The sequence below is a fragment of the Hipposideros armiger genome, unplaced genomic scaffold (genome assembly GCF_001890085.2).
Source record: "Hipposideros armiger isolate ML-2016 unplaced genomic scaffold, ASM189008v1 scaffold_310, whole genome shotgun sequence".
NCBI classification, from domain to species: Eukaryota; Metazoa; Chordata; class Mammalia; order Chiroptera; family Hipposideridae; genus Hipposideros; species Hipposideros armiger.
The window spans coordinates 1,772,067-1,791,793 of NW_017731660.1; the positions used below are offsets into that span (position 1 = coordinate 1,772,067).

General features: G+C 54.6%; 2 protein-coding genes across 8 annotated transcripts in view; one reads left to right on the plus strand and one right to left on the minus strand.

The window, feature by feature from the left end:
* The window catches only part of PAX8 (paired box 8), a 46,057-nt gene extending 33,143 nt beyond the window's left edge, over window positions 1–12,914 (plus strand). For all 4 annotated transcript variants that reach the window (XM_019660034.1, XM_019660035.1, XM_019660036.1 and 1 more), the window contains 3 exons: window positions 4,627–4,728; window positions 9,297–9,383; window positions 10,648–12,914. In XM_019660034.1, coding sequence (XP_019515579.1) covers window positions 4,627–4,728; window positions 9,297–9,383; window positions 10,648–10,724 — 266 coding nt within the window. In that variant the 3' untranslated portion in view covers window positions 10,725–12,914. The remainder of the gene's footprint in view (window positions 1–4,626; window positions 4,729–9,296; window positions 9,384–10,647) is intronic.
* A 95-nt stretch (window positions 12,915–13,009) lies between these two features.
* Window positions 13,010–19,727, minus strand: part of PSD4 (pleckstrin and Sec7 domain containing 4) — a 34,506-nt gene continuing 27,788 nt past the window's right edge. The window contains exons 18-19 of one of the 4 annotated variants that reach the window (XR_002125970.1): window positions 19,191–19,332; window positions 13,010–17,079 (exon numbers count right to left, since the gene is read on the minus strand). The gene's annotated coding sequence lies outside the window, so the exon portion shown is untranslated. Of the gene's footprint in view, window positions 17,080–18,164; window positions 19,333–19,727 lie in introns of those variants that run through there. The other 3 variants (XR_002125969.1, XR_002125971.1, XR_002125968.1) reach the window with 3 other exon arrangements.

The window sequence follows — 19,727 nt, forward strand, 5'->3', positions numbered from 1 at the left end:
CATCCTGGGTGGTGGCATGAAGTATAGCTGGAACAGCGTAGGGCAAATGCCCTACCCCGAAGCCCCCTTGCTTTCTTCCCTCCCTGTCACCCTGTCATGGCTTCAAGCACCCCCGTCAACCTGTAATAAGATCAGGGACGCTTCCAACTTCTACCAGCTCCGAGTTTGGTGATGTGCCCACTCTCCATACCAGCTGTAAGATGTGCACCACTGGGTTTCCTTCAAGTGGTGGCCCTGAGCCAGGCCCAAGTTGTGCGGAGATAGAGTATAACCTCCATGAGGGCCAATGGTGGATGTGGGGCCCAGCCAGAACAGAGGCAGGGGCCCTGAGAGGAGCTAGCAGTGCTCAGGTTCAAGGGACTGGGTCCAGGCAGGTTGTCAAGAGCCACAGTTCAAAGAGCTGGGACAGCTCTGTGGCCAGACACAAGACCTGTGAAGGCTGGTGTCCATGCCGAACCCAGGTGTTGGCCTGAATCTCCTTGAAGACTGTCCACTTATGGCCCCTGGTTGAGATTGGACCTAGGTACCTGCTATGTTCTAAGCCAGGGTGAACAGACTGGGAGGCCCAGAGAGAAGGAAGGGTTGCAGGCTGGGGAGTGGGGGCTGGACACATATTCAAGGGAGGAGGAGGTAAATTCAAAAGGGAGGAAAGGAAGCCAGGACCAAGGGGAGAGGAGGGAGGTGGTGACTGCTCTTTCCATGGCCAGCCCAGCCCCCGCCTTTGGGGACCTTCCTCCTCTGAAGCTTCCTGAGGACCTTCCTGCCACCTCCTGCACCCTTTGCTGCTTGACAGAATCCCCTGAGTCACTCTTCTCCCATTCCGGCAACCCTGACTGTCCTGGCTCCCAGCTTCTCCCCAACCAGCCAAGACCAAGCAACACCCGGGTTTGGGGAACGTAGGTCACCCCACATTCCTCCCCACTCCCTTCAGATGCCCCGCCTGGGGTCCCAACACACTTGCCAGGAGTGACCTCAAGGTACCTGGTCCTGGCTGCTCCAGCTCTGCTGGTCTGCAGGCTCTGAGTTTGGTTTTATCATCAAAGCGTCTATTACCCGCCTCCATCCTTTTGTGCAAAATTATATTTAGTCCTGCCAGAGAGATTTCTGAATTGCCATAAATTCTCCATGCTATCAGAACAAGATAAGGAACTGAAAAGGGTCACGTAGAGGGCAGACATCAAAGGGGGCAAATAAAATGGTCTGAAACCACCTCTGCCCTCTGAATTCCTCCACGTCACGGTGTCCTGATCCTGCTCTCTAGCAGTCTTTATAAAATTTGCCAACATTTTTCTGGGGTGGTAGTGTTTGCTTATATAACCCCACTTCACAGCCAGTCAACGCAGACCTGTGTCTGGGCCAACTTCTTAAAAATAGGACAGCACTGGAAGTGTATTTCAGTGCAGGGAATTACAAACCAAAGATAAACTTATGGTGAACAGCCTTAGAAACAAGTGGATGAAAGGGCATGGTGAGGCCACCATGGAGGGCCTCCACTTCACGGCTTCATTTCTAAGAAGGTTGCAAGGCTCTTGGCTTTTGGGGAAGAAACCATGTATTTAAGGAATTGAAGCGAAGAATTTTTTGGGACTGGCAGGAACATTTATGACCACAGTCTGGGAAAGGACTGCCCTGAAGGGAGTCTTACCGGCTTGTCCAGGAGGCCAAGGTCACGAGGCGGCTTTAGGGTCTGTGCCAGCATTTGGTTCAGCTATCTTTGCCCTACTGGGATGAAATTAGGTGACTGAAGGGGACAAAGGTTAAAATCTGAGAATACTGGGGAGTGAGGCTTATGAGTTCAATTTCCAAGAGCAATTTGGGGGTTAGTTCTCATGGGAGCTGACTCAGGGGACAACTGTGGCTGAATTAAGTTATGGATTAAGGGGAGCCTGTGCCCTGGGGCTCTGCCCAGTGAGCTGCCTCAAGAAGCAGCAGGGTGAGGAAGTGACGGGAACAGGAGAAGGACAGGAGGAAGGGGCAGCCCTGGAGATCCGTGGCCTGAGAACCAAGACTTTTTTATCTGCTCACTGCCAGCCCCATCGTGGTCACACAGATGCAGTCTCAGGGTCCTTCCCAACACAGTGCCTCAGGAAGCCCCTTACTTCAGTCAAGAAGTAAGGTGAGCCTGTCATCCAGCCCAGGTCTTCACAAGACTCGTGGGAATACACGGGTCAGAGAGCTTAAGTGCTTTGTGTCTCAGCCACAACCTGGCCTGGACCTAGATTCTCTCTCAAGAGAAGAGGGATGGAAAAGTGTCCGGCCTGGGTCAGCCACCACTGGGTCTTCTGTTACTCTCTTGCTCCAGCCACTGGCCCTCAAAGACGCCCGTCGCTCCCTCTCATGTGGGCTGCTGGCCAGGCACTTGGTCCAAGGGCTGAGAGCTGAGTCTGAGAGCTGCCCATATGTCAGGCTGTACCTCGGTAATCTGTGCAGCCTTCTCCTGCTACTCCTAAATACACGGAAGTCCCCTTCTCCTCACCTGCATTCCCATCCCCTCATTTGCTCAGACCCTGTGTCAAGGGAGCCGAGCCCATCTGTAGAACCCCAGTGGGTTCCCTCTTGTGCTCCAGCACCAGCCACAGCTGGACATTGAAGGTTAAGCAACTCAGAGGCTGTGTTCACTTTTATCAACACAGCTTCAAATGATGAACACGAAGGACTCATTTCAAATAGGATTTATTATGTAAGGGCTCCATTGACAAGTGACAATTTATAGAATCTATTGAAGGCACTAATCAGCGTTCACCTGGAGCATGAAACCCTGGCTCTGAATTTCACCAACAACATCACAGCGATGGTGAGAAGGTGCCTAAGGCCACTTATTTTTCACATTTTGCGTGTGAGAAAACTGAGGCATAGGGCATGTAGGTCTTGGTCTGAGGGCACTTGGGAAATGAGCCACAGGAGCGAGATAAGACCGACCGAGGGTTCCCCAACCCCCCTTCAGAGGAAGGGCAGAAGTCCAGTAGTCCTGGTCCTGGTTCTAGCCCCTGGTTCCTGGCTCCCAGTCCCCCCTCACCTCTCCCGTCGTCAGTCTATGCCCCTTGTTGACAAGGGCTGGCCTTGCTAATTTGGCATTCCAGCTTCTTACGAAATGCCTGGTTCATCATGCTTCTTCATAAGCATTTGTTGAGTTAGCAGCTTGTGTTCAGGGACTCTCCAGAAAGATAGGTAGGGATGTGTCTGTTACTGTGCTGCTGATGGTTTAGAGGGTCCATGGCACTTGCCTTTCCTTCCATCATCACCAGACAATCCTGATGGGGCTGAGGTACAATGGATGTCATGGGCCTGGTGGGAGGGAAGTCGGGCCAGTAGTGCCACAGAGGGGATGCACTTGGTAAGCTGGTTGACAGGATTCAGGGGGTACACGTTAAGTCCTACTTGGAAATGCAGCCCCTAGTGTGGCAGAGGCAGAAGGCATCAGGTACAGTGGTCACAATCTAACACAGTGGTTCTCATCCAGGGGACATTTTGCTGCCAGGGGACATATGGCAGCATCTGGAAAGAATTTTGGTTGTCACGCTGGGTGGGAGCTGCTCTTGGCATCAGTGGGTAGAGGCCAGGGATGGTGTGGAGCACTCCACAGTGCAGAAGATCGCCCTGAAGCCAGCAGTGCTGAGGCTGAGAAACCCTAAACATGGCCAAGAGCTAGGACGACAAATAATTCATCCTCCAAACTGGGGCATTCTGAGAGTGGAATGGGCATTCTTGACAATGCACTGAGGTGGCGGCCATGACCTGGGCTGGCCAGTGTGTCATCCCCTTGGCAAGATTCCTTGGTGAAGGAGTCTGATCTGGGCCTGCAGGACTTAAGGAGGGGCACAGGGTGCAGGGGCGAGACACACCCCAAGGCAGGAGGGGTATCCAAACGGGAAGGTTGGACAGGTGCACAGGTGAAGCTAGGGCTATGGGACCCCACAGAGCTGCCTCGGCGTCACCAAATGGATAAGCAAAAAGCTGGTGTCTGTTTTGCTGAAACTGGCTCTTTTCAGGAATGGGATTGGCAGGTGTGTGGTTCATGGCCATGTGTAAATGCTGCATAGCTCTCGGCCTGCAGCTCCTGTTCAGGGTTGGGGTAGCCTGAATCTCCTGTCCCTTGTAAGTCTGATAGGTTGGATCCGTGGTCAGGCCAGCAGCAGGAGGAGTACAGCTCTGGATCAGTGATTGATTAGCACTGTCTGACACAGGTCCCAAAAGCAGGATAGCAATGGGCCAGCAGGCCAGCCCTGTGCCACCCTCCTTAGGGCCTTGCTCTTGGCTCTGCTTGGAGCTGGGGCTGAAAGGGTGTGAGCTCTCAGTCCAGTGGCTTCGAGCATATTCATTTAGGACAGCAGTGTCCACTGCTATGCTCGATGCTATGGGGGAAGGAAGACCCAGAAGATACAGCCCCCAGCCTCCTCATCCAAGATGTGTTTGTGGATGAGTGAGATTCCCGGAGATAATCGAGATAATCGTGAGGACTGGGGACAACCACAGAATTGCAAATGCAAGTGCTCCCTGTGAGGTGGAGCCTCTGTGCTGCAGGGGAGAGGAGAAGGGGGAGGAAGCGGGCTTGGAGAGAGTACACATGACAGTAAGTACACAGGTCCCCTTTGTCCCAGCGGATGATTCCTTGTTGTGTCTTTCCAGGACGAGAGATGGTGGGGCCCACACTGCCCGGATACCCACCCCACATCCCCACCAGCGGGCAGGGCAGCTATGCCTCTTCTTCCATCGCAGGCATGGTGGCAGGTAAGGGAGGGGCTGTGAGGAGGGGGCACTGTTAAGATGAAGTGTTCGCCAAAGGTGGAGCAAAGGGGGATGAGGGGGCGAGTGTCCTATGCACAGGCTTCCTGAAGGGCACTGCAGGGTGGACCTGAGAGCGCATCTCCTCGTAAAGGCCTGGCGAAGAGGCCCCAGTATCATCTGGCCTCCTTCACCGTCCCCAGCTCGGCCTCCTCCTTTTCAGACGCTCGCACATCCGGCCATGATGAAAAGGGGGCAACTGCAGCAGACAGCTGTTCAGACCCCAGATCACCACTTCCACCCATGGGGAGCCCTGCTGGAGGGCACCTGGGGCCACAGAACCCAGGGGCTAAACGTAAGCCCAGTTACTTAACTCTGGTGAGGCTCGGTTTACCTTTCTGAAATATCTGAATATGAATGGTGTTGGTGACAATGATATGACGATGGTTGAAATACAGCCCCCTTCACATCCCACACTCACCCAATCCTGCTTGGGTGGGACCCATGTCCCAGCTACTCCAAAGTGGGACAGCACTGCAGAGTGTGACATGAGCTGGGAGCATCTGTCCATCGTCATTTGGGCTGTCCTGCAATCCTGCCTGCCAGTCATTTGGGTTTCTTTGTCTACCAACATGGTCATCACCCAACGGTTGCCCAGGGGTGTTTGGGTCTAGACAAGTGAGGAGGACAAGGAGAGTCTCTTTGGGCAAGTGTCTCTCTTAGGAACCACATAAGAAGGATGGGCAGGGTAGAATCCAGACATTTCCACTGCCTGGGGAGGGGGTTGGTGAGGACCTGGAGCTTCTGGAAGGGGCCCTGACCCCCATGCCAGCCCTGGTCCAGCCTTGCTGGCCTGACCCCAGAGACAGCACCCTTACCCAGGCCTGCTCCCGCCCCCCACCCAGGGGTTGTCTTTGCTAGCCACCCAGTCTGGTGCGCTGTGTGAGGCGGGGGCTGGGCCCTGTTGGGCAGAGGGAGGGGAGGGGCTCTGGCTCCTTGGGAACCTGCTGAGCTGGCACTTGTTGCTGCCTGGTTACCAGGGCGATGTGCTTAATGCAGCGTTGAAAATACAGAATACCGACTCCTCTCCCTCCTGGCCCAGACTCCTTCCCTCCCTCCCTTCCTCTTCTGGAGCGTGAAATGAGATTGGTCAAGATAAAAAAGGAAAAGACTCGGTTATTTTTTTAAGAGTGTGGATAATGGGGCCTCTCAATCAAAATCCCAGGCTCCAGTTGGCTCCCCATCCCCCTTCCAACCTCTCCACCTCCCCTGCTGCCTGCTTAGAGGGAGGAAGAAGCTAAAACCCAGGCTTTTCTCTTAATTAGGAATCATCCCAGGGGCAGGCCCAGGGCAAGGGTTCCGGGGGCCCAGAGTCTGGCCTGTGAGGTAGCTGGAAGGCATGGGTCTCTCACCAAAGGGCCCCAGGTTGTTTCCAGAAAGCCCTCACCCTGAGTGGGTGTTGTGGAGATAAAAACAGTAGAACCTCAGCAAGTGAGTTGCAAAAGGGAGGGAGGGGCCTTGCCTTGTGTGTTGGGTTGGCTCCTAATAAGTTACTTGCAAATTCATTTCCAGAAAATGTAATGCTATTTAAATGTTTCACCTGGTTCCTAGGAACTCCATGGAGTAAATGAATTCTTAAGTTTTTTGTAGAAAATTATTTGCCCATCTCTTACCAGTGACCACAATCTCCCAGTTGACCAAATGGGGGCTCCTTCCATTGAGATTAATAAACCTTCATTGAGCACATACATAATAAATGCTTCCAGCAAGGTATGCCAATGATGGCCTTCAGTCAGTCATGGCAGGAAGGCAGAGATCACTTATTGTGCACTTCTTCTGTGTGCCTGGCCATTCACAGATCTAACTTTATTTCTCATTTATCCCTCCCCTAAGCCTGGGAAGCTGGTATTATCCTGGTTTATAAAGATAAGGACACAAGCTTAGAAAAGCAAAGTGGTGTGCTCAGAGTCATAACCATACCAAGTGGCTGAGTTGTTTTGATTTCAAACCTAGGAATTTTTTTATTACACCACACTGCTTCCCACCGTACCAGCTAGAAGAGAGCAACACAGAAACAGGATGAGACACAGATTTTTCTTGTTTTGCCTTCTAGTTGTTGTTGTTATTCCTGCCACAGTAACACAGCTAATGACCCTCACACCAGTTCTGGAGCTGCTCTAACAGCTCCAGATAGCTTGATCTCTCCATCCACCCATCCATTTTTCCATCCACTCAACTTTACACACATTTTTTTCCATACATCCATATAACTTCTCATTCATCCTTCCATCCATCTATCCATCCATCCACCCATCCTTCGAGCTATCCATCCTTCTATCCATCCATCCTTCCATCCATCCATCTTCTATCCATCGCCAACAACACTTGCTGGTGAATTGTCTGCAGGGGTTCAAAAATGGAGGAAACAAGGGTGACCCCTAGATTTGGGGCTTGGAAAGATGCATGGGTGGTGGTAGCAAGTATGTGTTGGGGAGACTAGGAGAGGTGGAGGTAGAGTGTATGGCAGGTGGGGGTCAAGAGTTCTATTGGGACAGATTAGGATCGAGACACCTCCTAGATACCCTCTTTAGGAAGTCAGTAGGTACAACATAGGTGTGAAGTTATGAAACCATTTTGATGAGGGTGTACATTTCTGCCATTGTTCAGAGCTGCTATTTAATGCTGAGGATTACACAAGATCATGGGAGACTGTGGATGGAGGCTCACAGAAGACTCACATGCCAAGCCCTGGGGCTCTCCAACCTTTAAAGCTCTCATAGAAAAGGAACCAGAGGGAGAGTGAGGTGGAGAGGCCAGTGGGTCAGGATGCACACCTGGAGAGAGGGGGTGGTGGACATAAGTGACCACAGGAGTGGCTGGGTAGAGGATGTGGGGTTGTGAGGCATCAGCCTGATTGCAGGAGGCTGTGGAGGTGTAGGTGGGGACCATGGAGCAGAGATGGGGCTGAGAGCTGGAGATGTACGTGGGCTAGGATGAGGATTTTTAGAAGATAACAGCATGTTTTACTGGCTAAAGGGAGTGATGAATTAGAAAGGGAGAGACCAATGAAGCAGAAAGGAGGTCTCCATTGTAGCGGCCGAGTCCTTGAAACGGTGAGTGAGGTGGGATGCAGAGCACACAGGATGGCCAGCCCTTTGTGGGTGAGGGACACCCACAGACCTGGTGGTGGGAAGACGCTGCACCCCTCCTGAGCCCCGTCCCGACCCCAGCATCCCTCTGACTAAAGCAGACAGTGCTGGGCAGGCAGATGTGTGTTCCATAAGTGAATGTGTGCCGAGTGAGTGACAACACGAGAGGGCAAACTGCATCCCACCTCTCTTCCCGTCCCTTGGAGCTGGCAGTGTTGGCACCGGGTGGGGCAGAGGCAGGGGTCCTTGCTATGTAGCCAGGGCATCTGGGCTACCTCAGCAGTAAACAGGGCAGTTCGCACTGTAGGGTGCAAGAACTGGAGTAGGAGTTGGGGGTTCTAGTGCCAGCTCTCAGTATACACGTGGCCTTGGGTTAATGTCACTCCCTTTCTGGTAACAGTTTCTTCATTTGGGAAACCAATGGTTGGATTAAATCACTTCTTAGTTTTTTTTTTTTCCTTTGCTTTCTCCCCCCTTCCATCCCTCCCTTTTTTGCACATATGTTTTGATTTTAGTTGGACAGAGTCCCACCCCTGAAGGGCTAGCTATCACTGCCTTTGGCTGGGCCCCTGCCTCCCTGCCCTGGCTTCCATCCCTCCTGTACAAGTGCCTACTTGTCAGGCAAGGAAGCAGCCCACTGACCCCAACCCAGATGTTGACTCTGTATTTTAGCACCTGTTTAATGGGAGAAGAATAAAAGCTAGCAAGAAATTTGAATGTTTCTTACACACGGAGCATGGTGCTGAACATTTAATGTACATTATCTAACTCAGTCCTCATGAAAACCCCAGGAAACAGGGACCGAAATAGGCCCCATTTTTACGATGAGGAAACCAAGGCTCAGAGAAGTTAAGGGATTGTCCAAGGTGACACAGGCAGGAAGTGGGAGTGGGGATGTAACCCAAGGCCAGGCAGTCCCAGCCTGAGAAGGAGGCCAGGAGCTGCAGAGGCACTCAGCTCCCGACAGTGATGACTTTCTGAAAAGCAGTGTGGACACTGATGGGACGTGCACAGCCATCCCTATAAAACACGTGTCTACACACTGACTGGTTCCTGCTGTAGTGTCCCCCTCGCTCCCTGGCCTGTTGGCCCCTCTGCACACAGTCCATGGGCAGTAGAAGTGGTTGGAACCTGGGCCGTGGAGTCACAGCTCCCACACTGCACCAAACCCTCTGGCCCTGTGGGCACCTGCAGACCCCAGGATTCAGTCCCTCACCTGGAAAATGCATCGCAGTTTTCCTACCTCCTGCAGTTCCTGTGAGGGCCAAGCTTGTTAGGGCAGAGCCTCCCGAAGGACCTAAGGGTCCCATATCCTGCCGTGGCTCCACCTGTGCCCCAGGGCTCCTCATCCCAGCCCTGCACAGCCCCCAGCCCAGCCCAACTGTGCTGCACCCACCTCACCTCTCACTTGTGTGCCTCCAACAGGAAGTGACTATTCTGGCAACGCCTATGGCCACACCCCCTACTCCTCCTACAGCGAGGCCTGGCGCTTCCCCAACTCCAGCTTGCTGAGTAAGTGCCCAGGGGCTGTGCGGGGCAGGTGGGTCCTGGGTTAGCCGAGGTGCCTAGGAGACAGGGTCACCCATAACTTAGGCTGGCAGGCAGTATGTCAGGGTGTCTGGTTGTTTGCGGAAGGGAGAAACCCCTGCACCCTTCTCCCTCCTGCTGCCCAAGGCCACATCTACAAGATCTGCGCTTTGAGTAGGACCCAGAGCTCAGGCCTTGGGGGTCTGGGTGGATGGCAAAAGTCTCGGAGGGATGCCTTGCCCTCAGGAGTTCACAGTCCAGCAGCAGCAGGCAGTGGCGGAGCCGCTGCCTGGGAGTGTGCTGATGGCAGCACCGTCCTGAGTGGTCACACATGCCCGTTGTGCACAGAACTGTTCTGTTCCACTGCAGCACTGGAACATGGCTTGAGATGGGGACAAGCTTCAGAGGCAAGGCCCACAGGCTGAGCTTCGGCCGCTTGCACCCCTCTCACCCAGGGCCTGAGCTGTGCAGGGAAGCTCTTTAGGAAACCAAGTCCCAGAAATGGGGAACTTGGGAAACCCCACGCAGCCCCCTGGGTGGTGACCTCTAGCTAACCTGGACCCCAGAGAAGCAGTGTGTGAGTGTGGGGGCTGGGGGCTGTGCAGGGCTGGGATGAGGAGCCCTGGGGCTAACCCCATGGGCACGGTCACAGGCCTGGCATGACTGTCTGTCCCCCAAGATCCCTTCATCAACCCTAACCCCCCACCCCCTTGTTACCTCCTGGTGGTCCAGAAATGGCTGGGGGCAGGGTGTGTGTGGCTGACCTGGGCTCTGTTTGCCAGATGACTTCAACTCCAAGCCACCTTTCTATTCAGTTTAGCCATAAATGCTGGGGGCACTGAGACATGGGGGGGTCAGGCACCTCTTGCAGAGCCCCCTTTATCATGAATGCTGTCAAACCCATGGCCCCCTTGACCAGTCAGGGTTTCAGTTCCTCTGGTTCTGAGGAGGAAGATTCTGTGGCCTCTGAGCAAAGCTGGGGAGAACTTTATGGCCCCCCAGTGTGTGTGGTTACCCAGAAGTCACTGCTGTCTTTTGCTCTCTCCCTAAAACAAGGGTGGGGCAAGGTCACAGCAGTCTTGGGAGCAGGGGCCAGAGGAGGAAACCGGGTGGAGAGGAGCGGGGTTGTGCGCTGGGATAGGTGGGGTCAGTGGTTAGCCTGGTGTCTGAAAGGTCAGCAGAGCCTGGGGGCTGCGGAGTTGTGGCACCTTCTGACCAACTCATTGCTGTTGCTTTCTGCCATGTCCAGGTTCCCCGTATTATTACAGTTCCACACCAAGGCCGAGTGCACCACCCACCACCGCCACAGCCTTTGACCACCTGTAGTCACCATGGGGACAGTGGGAATTACAGGGCAGCAGGAGGACCCAGCCTGGGACAGTCCCCAGAGTGTCACCGAAAGGAATCTTTATTTATTACATGAAAATCACAAGTCCAGCCTCACGGGTCACTCCCTGTGTGGTTGACTTAATGAACCATGAGCCACAGAACAGCTTCGGAGAAGGCTGGACGCTCCTCCAAGATTCCATTGAGGGCAGGAGTCCCATCCCAAAAGATACAGAATGAGAAATGTGGGGAGACAGGTGCGGCCAGGAGCTCGAGACAGATGGCAGTTGGGTCCATAGTGAGCTGAGGGCCCAGCCGTCCTTTTGTCCAGCCCACGTCATAGCCACCCTGAGGGTCCCTCCCTCAGGGCTGCCCCAGAGCTGAGGCTCTGGCCTTCTTGGCCCCTCCTGCACCCCACCCCCTCTCTTGGCCACAGGCTGAGTGCTGGGTCCAGTCAACCAGAAGCTCTAACTGGTGATCAGGGGGCCTCCTCCTGCCTGCTGCTAGGATGCAAAAGAGCACTGACTTGTCACACTGGGAGACAGGTTTCCCAAAGGGCCCAGGCAGAGCAGCCCTGTGGCCCACACAGCCCAACCAAGGAGGCCCCACTGAGGAGACCCCTGTGCCCCCAGCCAGCAATGTAGTTTCCCTCTCCTACTTGCCCGGGCTTGCGTTTCAAGGCCTGACTGTAAATACTGTAAATGCAGCTCTGTGTGGGCCTGCTTCCCTGTGTGTACTTGGGCCTCTCACTGAATTGTCCCTTTGCCGTGCTGGGTTTCTCTCCTCGCTGCTTCTTTCTATTTGAAAGGCTGCCCACCATTGCCGCTTAACTCAATAAACCACGACTCCATTTCAGGCTCTGGGGTTGGCTAGGAAGTCCCCGGGGCTGGAGCCCCCACTCTGACTCGTGCATGTCGCACACCACCTAGCCTATGCTTTGTCTTCTGCAGCTCTGAGTAAATGCAAGTATAAAATAAGCACAAGGACAGTCCCAGCCAGTCGTATTCACCCAAATAGCGTGGAGGCTGGTGACCACCTGCCCGGGCACGGTGCACAGAAGCAACCTGTGACCTGGTGGTATGTGGGGGGAGATGATGTGCACTATGCTGTACTGTGCCAGGTGCAGTGTGGAGTCCTCACACCAAAGAAGGTGGGATTGGCCCCATTTTACATGTGGGGAAACTGAGGCTCAGAAAAAAATGAAACAACTTGCCCGAGGGGGGAGCGGTGGACTCAATGAAGTTCTTTTACTGTAAGTCCAGCACTTCCAACACTGCAGGGCCCTGGTCAGGCTGCCGGAGGGTCCTAAACACAGGGGAGCCATGGAGAGGCATGGGGTGGCCGGGACAGGATGAAGGGGAGTAAGCCCACAGGGACAGCCCTTTCTAAGTTCTGGAGAACAAAGGGGCACATACTATGGTGACTGCAAGGGCTCTGCTCCACAGGGTGCCTGGCCCCCCAGGTGCTGTGTGCTATCTGTATGGACCCTCTCCACGTGGGATCCCAAAAACAAGGGGCAGGGCTCTGGCTGGATGCCAAGGTGAATTTGACAGCTGGACAGACAGAAACTGGGGTTGAGTCAGAGGGAAGGTATCTTCACCCCCAACACACACAGCACCCGGGGACTCTAAGGCTGGGAGGTAGGAAAGGCCAGGGGTGCTTACCAAGAACAGCATGGAGCCACGGGGTGGGGGGACCCTCCCACGGAGGCAACTGGTCCCTGCCTCTTCTGAGGGGGTGCGAGATGAGGCTGGTCCTTCAACAATGGGGCTTCCCTCTCGCTACAAGCCTAGCAGCGGGACTGGACCCCATTATGCCTGAGGCTCCTTGCACTCTGGAACCTCTGCATCCGAGGCCCTGAGGCAGCCCCCACCTGGTTCTGGGGCCACAGTGAACCCCACCCATGAATCACTGAGATGCAGGGCACCCAGGGAGCTTCTGGGGCTGGCTTTCTCTGACCCCAAAGGAAAAAGGGACTTGTGCTGTGCTTGTGCTGTGGGTGACATGGTTCAGTACTCCCTTTCCTGCCCCTCCTGTTCCAGGCACACACTCAGCCCTGGGACAGCTCAGGCAGGGGAGTTAGTGCCACTGCTTACGCTGGGCCTGCCGAGGGTGCCCCTCTGCTTCCTCCCCACACGCCTTTCCCACCATCCACCTTGTCCTGGGACGGGGGCTCCCTCACCCTCGGAAGTTATGAAAGCCATCACATTGCCTTAGTGTCTTTCTGTTTGTAAAGATCGTCCACATCCATTTTTCTGATCTTGGACATTGGCCCCATTTTACACTTGGGGAAATAGAATGACAGATGACCTTTTCAAGGTCATTCACAGGACTGGGACCGCAGCCTAAGCCCTGACCTAAGGCCGAATCTGCACCCTTGCTTGAGGCCTCCAGTGTCTGGATGTGGCCAGAGTTGTGCAGAGGCCTCAGGTGCTGTGCTTGTGGGGACAGTTACGGGCCACCTAGGGCACTGCCACCCACTCCCAATGGGCGAGCTATCCTGGGTGACAGGCCCACAGGTCAGCATCAGGTCATGGAGGAGGAGTGCTGTGCTGATCCACCCTTGGCCCTAAGTCTTCCCTCTCCAGCCTTTGGGTCATGAAGAGCCCCCACTTGAAGGAGGCCTGATGTTCCTGTGCCCAGGTTGCGTGTCACCTTCTGACAGCAGTCACTGAGCTGAGCTGATCATAACTGTGATTCTGATGAAGGCATGGTCCCTGTCCCACAGAGGCCACCTCCTTTCTCACCGCTTTCTCCTTCCTTTTTTCACTTCTTTTATTTTCTAATCCCAGTCCCTCTTCTGCTGTGTCCAAAGCAATTATTCCTTTTGCCACCACCATTTGAGATGCCTTTGTCTCCCTAGGATGTGGGAATGGCCCAGCTCAGAAAACACCCTTTCTCCATCCCCTTCTCTCTGACTTCTTGTATCCTCACTACCTTCTCTTGCTCTGGCTCCTTGGGGCCCTGGGAACACACAAGACCTTCACCTTCTGATGGCAGAGACCTACCCATTCCACATGGGCACACGCCACTATCAGCCCACCTCCAGTCTCTAAGCCCCTCAAACAGAGCTGGGTACCCAGCGCCCTGGAGAAAGCTGCAGGTGGCAGGGAAGGCCGGTCCCCTCCGGTCAGCATCGTCCCTGGACGGCACCTTCTCCTACTCTTTCCAGGCAGCAGGGCCCAGGGCCAAACTGCGGGGAGGTGCCTGGAGATTGAAGGGGGGTGCTTGGGTCTTCTGGAGGGGAAATGGGGTGCCTCTGTCTGTGCAGGTGGCAGCGGGCCAGGCTGGGGAGCAAGGCACTGCCCTCAGCCCTTCCAGGGAAATGTGACTTCCAGCAAGGGAAGGAGACTGTGCAGTGTGGAAATTGGCTTGTTCTGATCTGGGGGCTGTTGTGGAGTCGGGGGTTGGGCCATGGGAGGCCAGGAGCAACCAAGTGCTGAGAACTCAGTAGGGATAAATCAAACCAGCACCATCGTGGAGCCAGCACCCCCACCACATCAAGACCCCTACTCCCCTCCTCCCCCCAGCCCAAGCTCACATGCCACAGTCACACAGATGCTGCCCAAAATCCAGGGCAGCCTAGGGTGGGAGACATGCACATTTACAAATAAATGAATTTGTGTTGGTTTTGTGTTTGTCTGGGAGTGGGGGCGAGGAGCACTGATAGGCAGTGCAAGCCTGGCTGGGACCTCAGCTTCTGGTCACCTCATCTGGTCACCTATGGCAAGCTGCCTTTTCATGCTCTCTGCCTCCTGGGGGCTGCATTGGTTCCTCCACATGTACCCCAATCTACCAACCACCCCAGGGACCTCACTGCAGCAGGAAAGAAACTGTCTGTAAGGGATGAGCTCTGTCTGAATGGAAACTCATCTCCTACCAAAGGGAAAAAGAGAAAGGCACAAAGGGAAGTAGCAGCCAGGCCTTACGGGATGAGTGGGGGCTGGTCCGCCAGCCACTCCAGGGGCTGAGCTGTGGGGGTCACTGGAGCCTGTTAGCTATTGCCATCATAACCAGCCCTAGTCATTAAGTCATCACCCTTATCCCCTGCGCCTCTGTTAAAGAGCCTGGTTCTGGGGTGTTGCCTCCCCACTGACGACTCCTGGGGGCCCTGAGTTTCCTCAGCTGTGAAATACCTGGCTCAGGCCAGGATGACATGCAGTCCTAACACTGATCCCACAGTCACCTGGGTCAGTGAAAGCCAAAGCAGCCTCATCTGGCTGGGTCAGGCATGAAGCCCTCTTCCTTCCAACGCCCCAGGTAATTTTCCACTAAACACCACAGGCAAAAACCACATTCTCACATTTGGCATCAGTCCCTGGGGTGCCGTAGGGACCCTGGGGTCCTGCTTCAGCTCACTGAGCTACAGCAGGTGTCCAAAGGCGGCCAGGCTGGGGCAGACCCGGGGCTCACTGGCCACAGTCAATATAGGCTGGGCACGAGACGTCACACTCATTCATTTGAAAGTCTTTCATGTACCACCTACTATGTGCCAGACCCTTTGACTGGCACCTAGGAGATAACAAGGTGAATCCAGTTGGATCACACTCCCCACAAAAAAACAAAACAAAAAATAAAAACCAGCAGAGCTTAGATGTGAGGCTTTCATAAAAGTCACTTGCAGAGCTAGGTGGGAAAGCCATGATGGGCACAGTAAGTGCTGTCGGTGGTCCTGTGCTGTGTGTAAAGCCCTCACACCTCATAGACCTTTGTCTGCCCTCTGTCTCCTCCATGAAGCAGCCACTGGGGACCAACTGCAGACCCTAAACCTGGGGCCTGAAGTCGGACCCGCTTCCTCGGAAAGGGCTTTTCTCCTGTGTTTCTGTGTCCCAGGGAGCCATGAGGAGTGTTCTAGGCAAGAAGACACAAAATGTGTGCATCCTTTTCCACTCCCTCCAGCCTGGGCAATCAGACAGGAGCCGACACCTGAGGGCCTGGCCTTCCTCAGAACTGCTCATTGTTTCGACAGTGGGTGGGGATGAGGGAGTCGGGCCTCTAACCAGACCAGAAGCTGCCCCTCCCTGCGTGATGTTGCCTGCTCTGCCTTCTCCCATCTCAGCAGCGCCCTCACCAGGATGGGGCCAGCCCTGCTCCCTGACCACAGGTCTAAGGAGCTGGAAGGAAGAGAGGAGGGTCCTGGGTAGAGAGGGTGGGGAAGAGGCTGAATCCTAGTTCTTGCCTCTTCCTCCCAATAAGCTCCGGCTCAGGGGTGGTGACAGTGGTGGGGCTTTGGGGACAGGCCTTCCCTGCAATGACCCCTCGCCCACCTATGTTTCCTCCAGTTCAACTTGGAGGGAGGAAGGAAGGCCTGTAGGGGTGGAGGGGAGCAGATGCCTTCTCAGGCAGCCAGCTGGATGGGGAGTGAGGGTGGTAAAGTAAGGGTGGGATGGGGGTGGCCCACCCAGGCCAGGGCTCAGGGCCCATCTGAGCATGTCGCCTGCTGAGGAATGAGGTGGTGGAGGAGGGGAGGGCGGGGAGGTGAATAAATAATAGGAAATAAAACTTCATGAAGCAGAAAATAAAAGGCAGATTATACAGATGTGGCAATTTGAAGGATCATTGCCTCTGTCCTCCTTTTAACTGCCGCATCTGGAGTTCTGCAGCAGCTTCTCCTCTCCCTCCCTGTCAGGTCCCCGCCTGGCTGGAGGCCCCCATGGCGCCAAGACATGCCTGGGGACACCTCCAAGGGCTCAGCCACTGGCATTTCCTGGTACCACGTGCTGCTGCCGGGCCTCAGACGGGCCTGGTGGCCGGGCAGTGGGTGTTTTGGATGAAGCGTGAGTGAGTGTGGCTGTGGGTGCTTGTGGGGGGAAGGGGTATGTGAGAGAGCAGTGCAGGTAAGGCCATGGTTGGTCATGGTCCTGGGCAGTGTACGCAGGACAGGGTAAGGTGGGGGAAGGGTGGCCCTTGCTCAGGGATTTGGATGAGGCCCAGCTGGAGGTCCACACCTCTGTATCTTCATGCAGCCAGCTCCTTTCTCATCTTCATCAGAATTCATTTGGTAAGCCTCAGTGTGACACTATGCCAGATGCTGTACAAACAGACATGGTCCTTGCCCTTCAGGAATGTCCTGCCTAGGGCACACACATTGACATTCTGTTTATCTTATTTTAAATATTAATGCATTCCTCACCTTGTTTCATGGGGGTTTTGAGATAGCTCACAGGGAATGCAGTAAATCAGCGAAATACAAATAGGAAACAGAGCCTCAGGACCGAGGTGACAGAGCGAGGGGACTGCACATGGGCCTTGAGTCTCAGTGGCCAGGTGAAAGTGCTGTCCGGCTACTGGCCTGACTCATTTGCTGGACGAGGGAGTCCTCAATTCTCTGTGCATGTACCTCCTGACCCTGTGCCTGTCACACCAGATGGAGACAAAGAGATCAGAGAACAGAAGACCTGTCTGGCTCCAGTGTCCTCACCGTCCTGATGTGCTGTCTGCCAAAGTGGTAGGCGAGCCATCACAGAAGTATACACAGAGGTTGGGAGGAGATGGCGCCAAGCTCAGACTTAGGTGTCATAAGTAACATCTGTCCAGAAATTGACTATTTCCAGGAAGATTTATTGAGGGGCCACATCCTGCAGGCAGTTACAACTGCGGGTCTGAGAGTCAGAGCAGAGATGGGGTGGAAGGCTCAGTTTAGGAGAGTCTCCCGCTGCTCCCCTCAAGGCCTTACAGGCAGCCAGACCTGTGGAGTCTGAGTTCAGGGGTGGGGGGAGCAAAGACAGAAAACAAATGTGCAGGACAGAAGTGCTGGGGGCCAGGGAGGACAAAGCTTGAGGCTCAAGGTTTTCGACTCTAGGTGTCATGTCTCAAACAAGGCCATGGGGATGCAGTGGAAACCAGCCTGCCTTTTCTCCTGGGAGATATAAAAGGAGGGGACAAATGTAGAGAGTTACAGACTTGGTGTGATAGACAGTAACTGGCAGGAGGGCTCAAGGAAGGCTTCCTGGAGGAGATGGCATCTGAGTGTCTGTGGCTTCTTCCCTTCTGGCTCCTAGTAGGACTCAGAATTTCCCCACAGCCTGTCCCAGTCCCTATCCTTTGGTGGGTGTGCCTCCTCCCCACCCCACTCATCTCAGAAGATGGGTTCTGACTGGCTGAAGCTCCTGGCCCTAATGATTGTCTCAGAGATGGGCCAATGGCGCATGGGCCACAGTAGACTGCTCAAAAAACTCTGTTCCTGGACATGCATCTGCAATCCCCAAGGAGCAGATATTGTCTGTGTGCTGGATTTGTGCCCAGAAGAAGGGGTCTTGGGAGCTGTTGGGCCATTTGGACTGGAGGCTGCTCCTGCCTCATCTGCCTAGGAGCCCTGGGTAAGCCTCACCTGCATGCAGTTTCTTTTCTTAGTGGAGCCAATCAAGGTTCTTTCCTGCTAAAGCCCATCTGAGTTGAGACTTGTGACTTGAGTAGACACCCAGCCTGGAAGGGGACTTACATGTCTGAGGGCGGAGCCCAAGCCAGGGTCCAGAGGAGGGAGGCCAGCGAGGCTGTGTGGTGCCAGCTGGCCTGCCCATTTTCCTCCCATGCCCGCATTGTTCCTGGATGTTCCCGGGCACAACTCCACCTAATTCTCCAAGGACCTTGTGTTGTAAGCAGTGTTATCATCCCCTTTCATAGAGAAGCAAACTGGAATACAAGAGGCTAAGTAACTGGTCAGACGTAAGAGACAGCTGGGACCCGCACCCAGGCCGTCGACTCCAGGGCCTGCTGCCGAGGCTGTATCACACTAATCTTGTGCAGGTCAGACAGGTCATGTGACCGAAAGGCTAAAGTTCACTGAGAGGGGACGAGCTGAAGGCTAAGAGACACTGGATCTGATGACTGAGGGTCATCAGTGGTCCTTTTCTGGTGGTGGCATTTTAGGGAGGGTCTGGTGGAAGCCAGTTTACAAGGTTTGAGCAGGAGCCAGGTGAAGAAAGGAGACAGCTGGAAAGACCACCTTTCCCTTCATGGTGGTGACACCTGAAGGTGTTCGCAAGGCAAGATAATGAAGGGGAAACACAGTAGGCCCATGGACCCAACCGAGACCCCTGAGGGACACAGGCTTGGTATCAGAGAAGCAGGCAGGTTCAGTCCCAGCAATGCAGACAGGTACAGGCAGGAGGAGGGATGAGAAAGGGACACCCAGAAGAGCTGGAGGCAGAGAGCAGGGGGAGGAGTGATAATGGGAGCCGGGCCTTCAGGAAACTCCTAAGAGCAAGCATCTGGGGGGCAAAGAAGGAGGAGGGCCAGGTGTGGGGTCGCCAGATCGTCCAGAGGTCCCAGGCCACTGTCTTCTTTCCCTTTCATTTTTTTATTTTGGCTTACAGAAGAGTTGCACTAATAGCATAGATGGTCTCCAGCTACATTCGGAACCAACCCCTGAGCAGCATGTGAGGTCCCTTCCCATCTGGTCTCAGTCCCCCTCCTCGCTTCCCCCTACCCTGCAGCCCAGCTCCTTCCAACTCCAACACAGCCCACCTGTTGTCTGCATCTGAGTCTGGGTCTTGAGGATGCACCCAGGCCTGGGCCTTAGTGACCGGTTACTCTTCCCTCCTGCCTGGCAAACCACAGACAAATGATGTTATCGGCACAAAGCCAGCCGAAGCAGAGATGCTGAGACCTGGAAGGAAAATGGAGAGCGGCACAGGGCCCAGGATCCCAAGCTCATCTCCAAAACCTGTGCTGTCCCCTCTTACAGAGACGGTCCAACCCACAGCCCGTGGGAAAGGGGGTGGGGAGGCAAGCAGGTCAGACCTAGGCCTATGGGTCTGACCTGACCCACACCCAGGATTGGGGCTGTTTTCACTTTTGTAGCTCTCCTGGGACAATTTTGTGGGGAGCTTCCAGCCTGGCCCCGTAAAGCTCCAGAAACTTCTTTTTTGCTTCCATCTGCACAAAGATGCCAAAGTTCCTCTCTCTGTATGGTAGAGACATGTCCAGATGTGGGAGGTCGGGCTAGGCCACCCTTGGTTCTGGCGATGTGGGGACAGACTGACTTCCTGCTGTCAGTGAGCC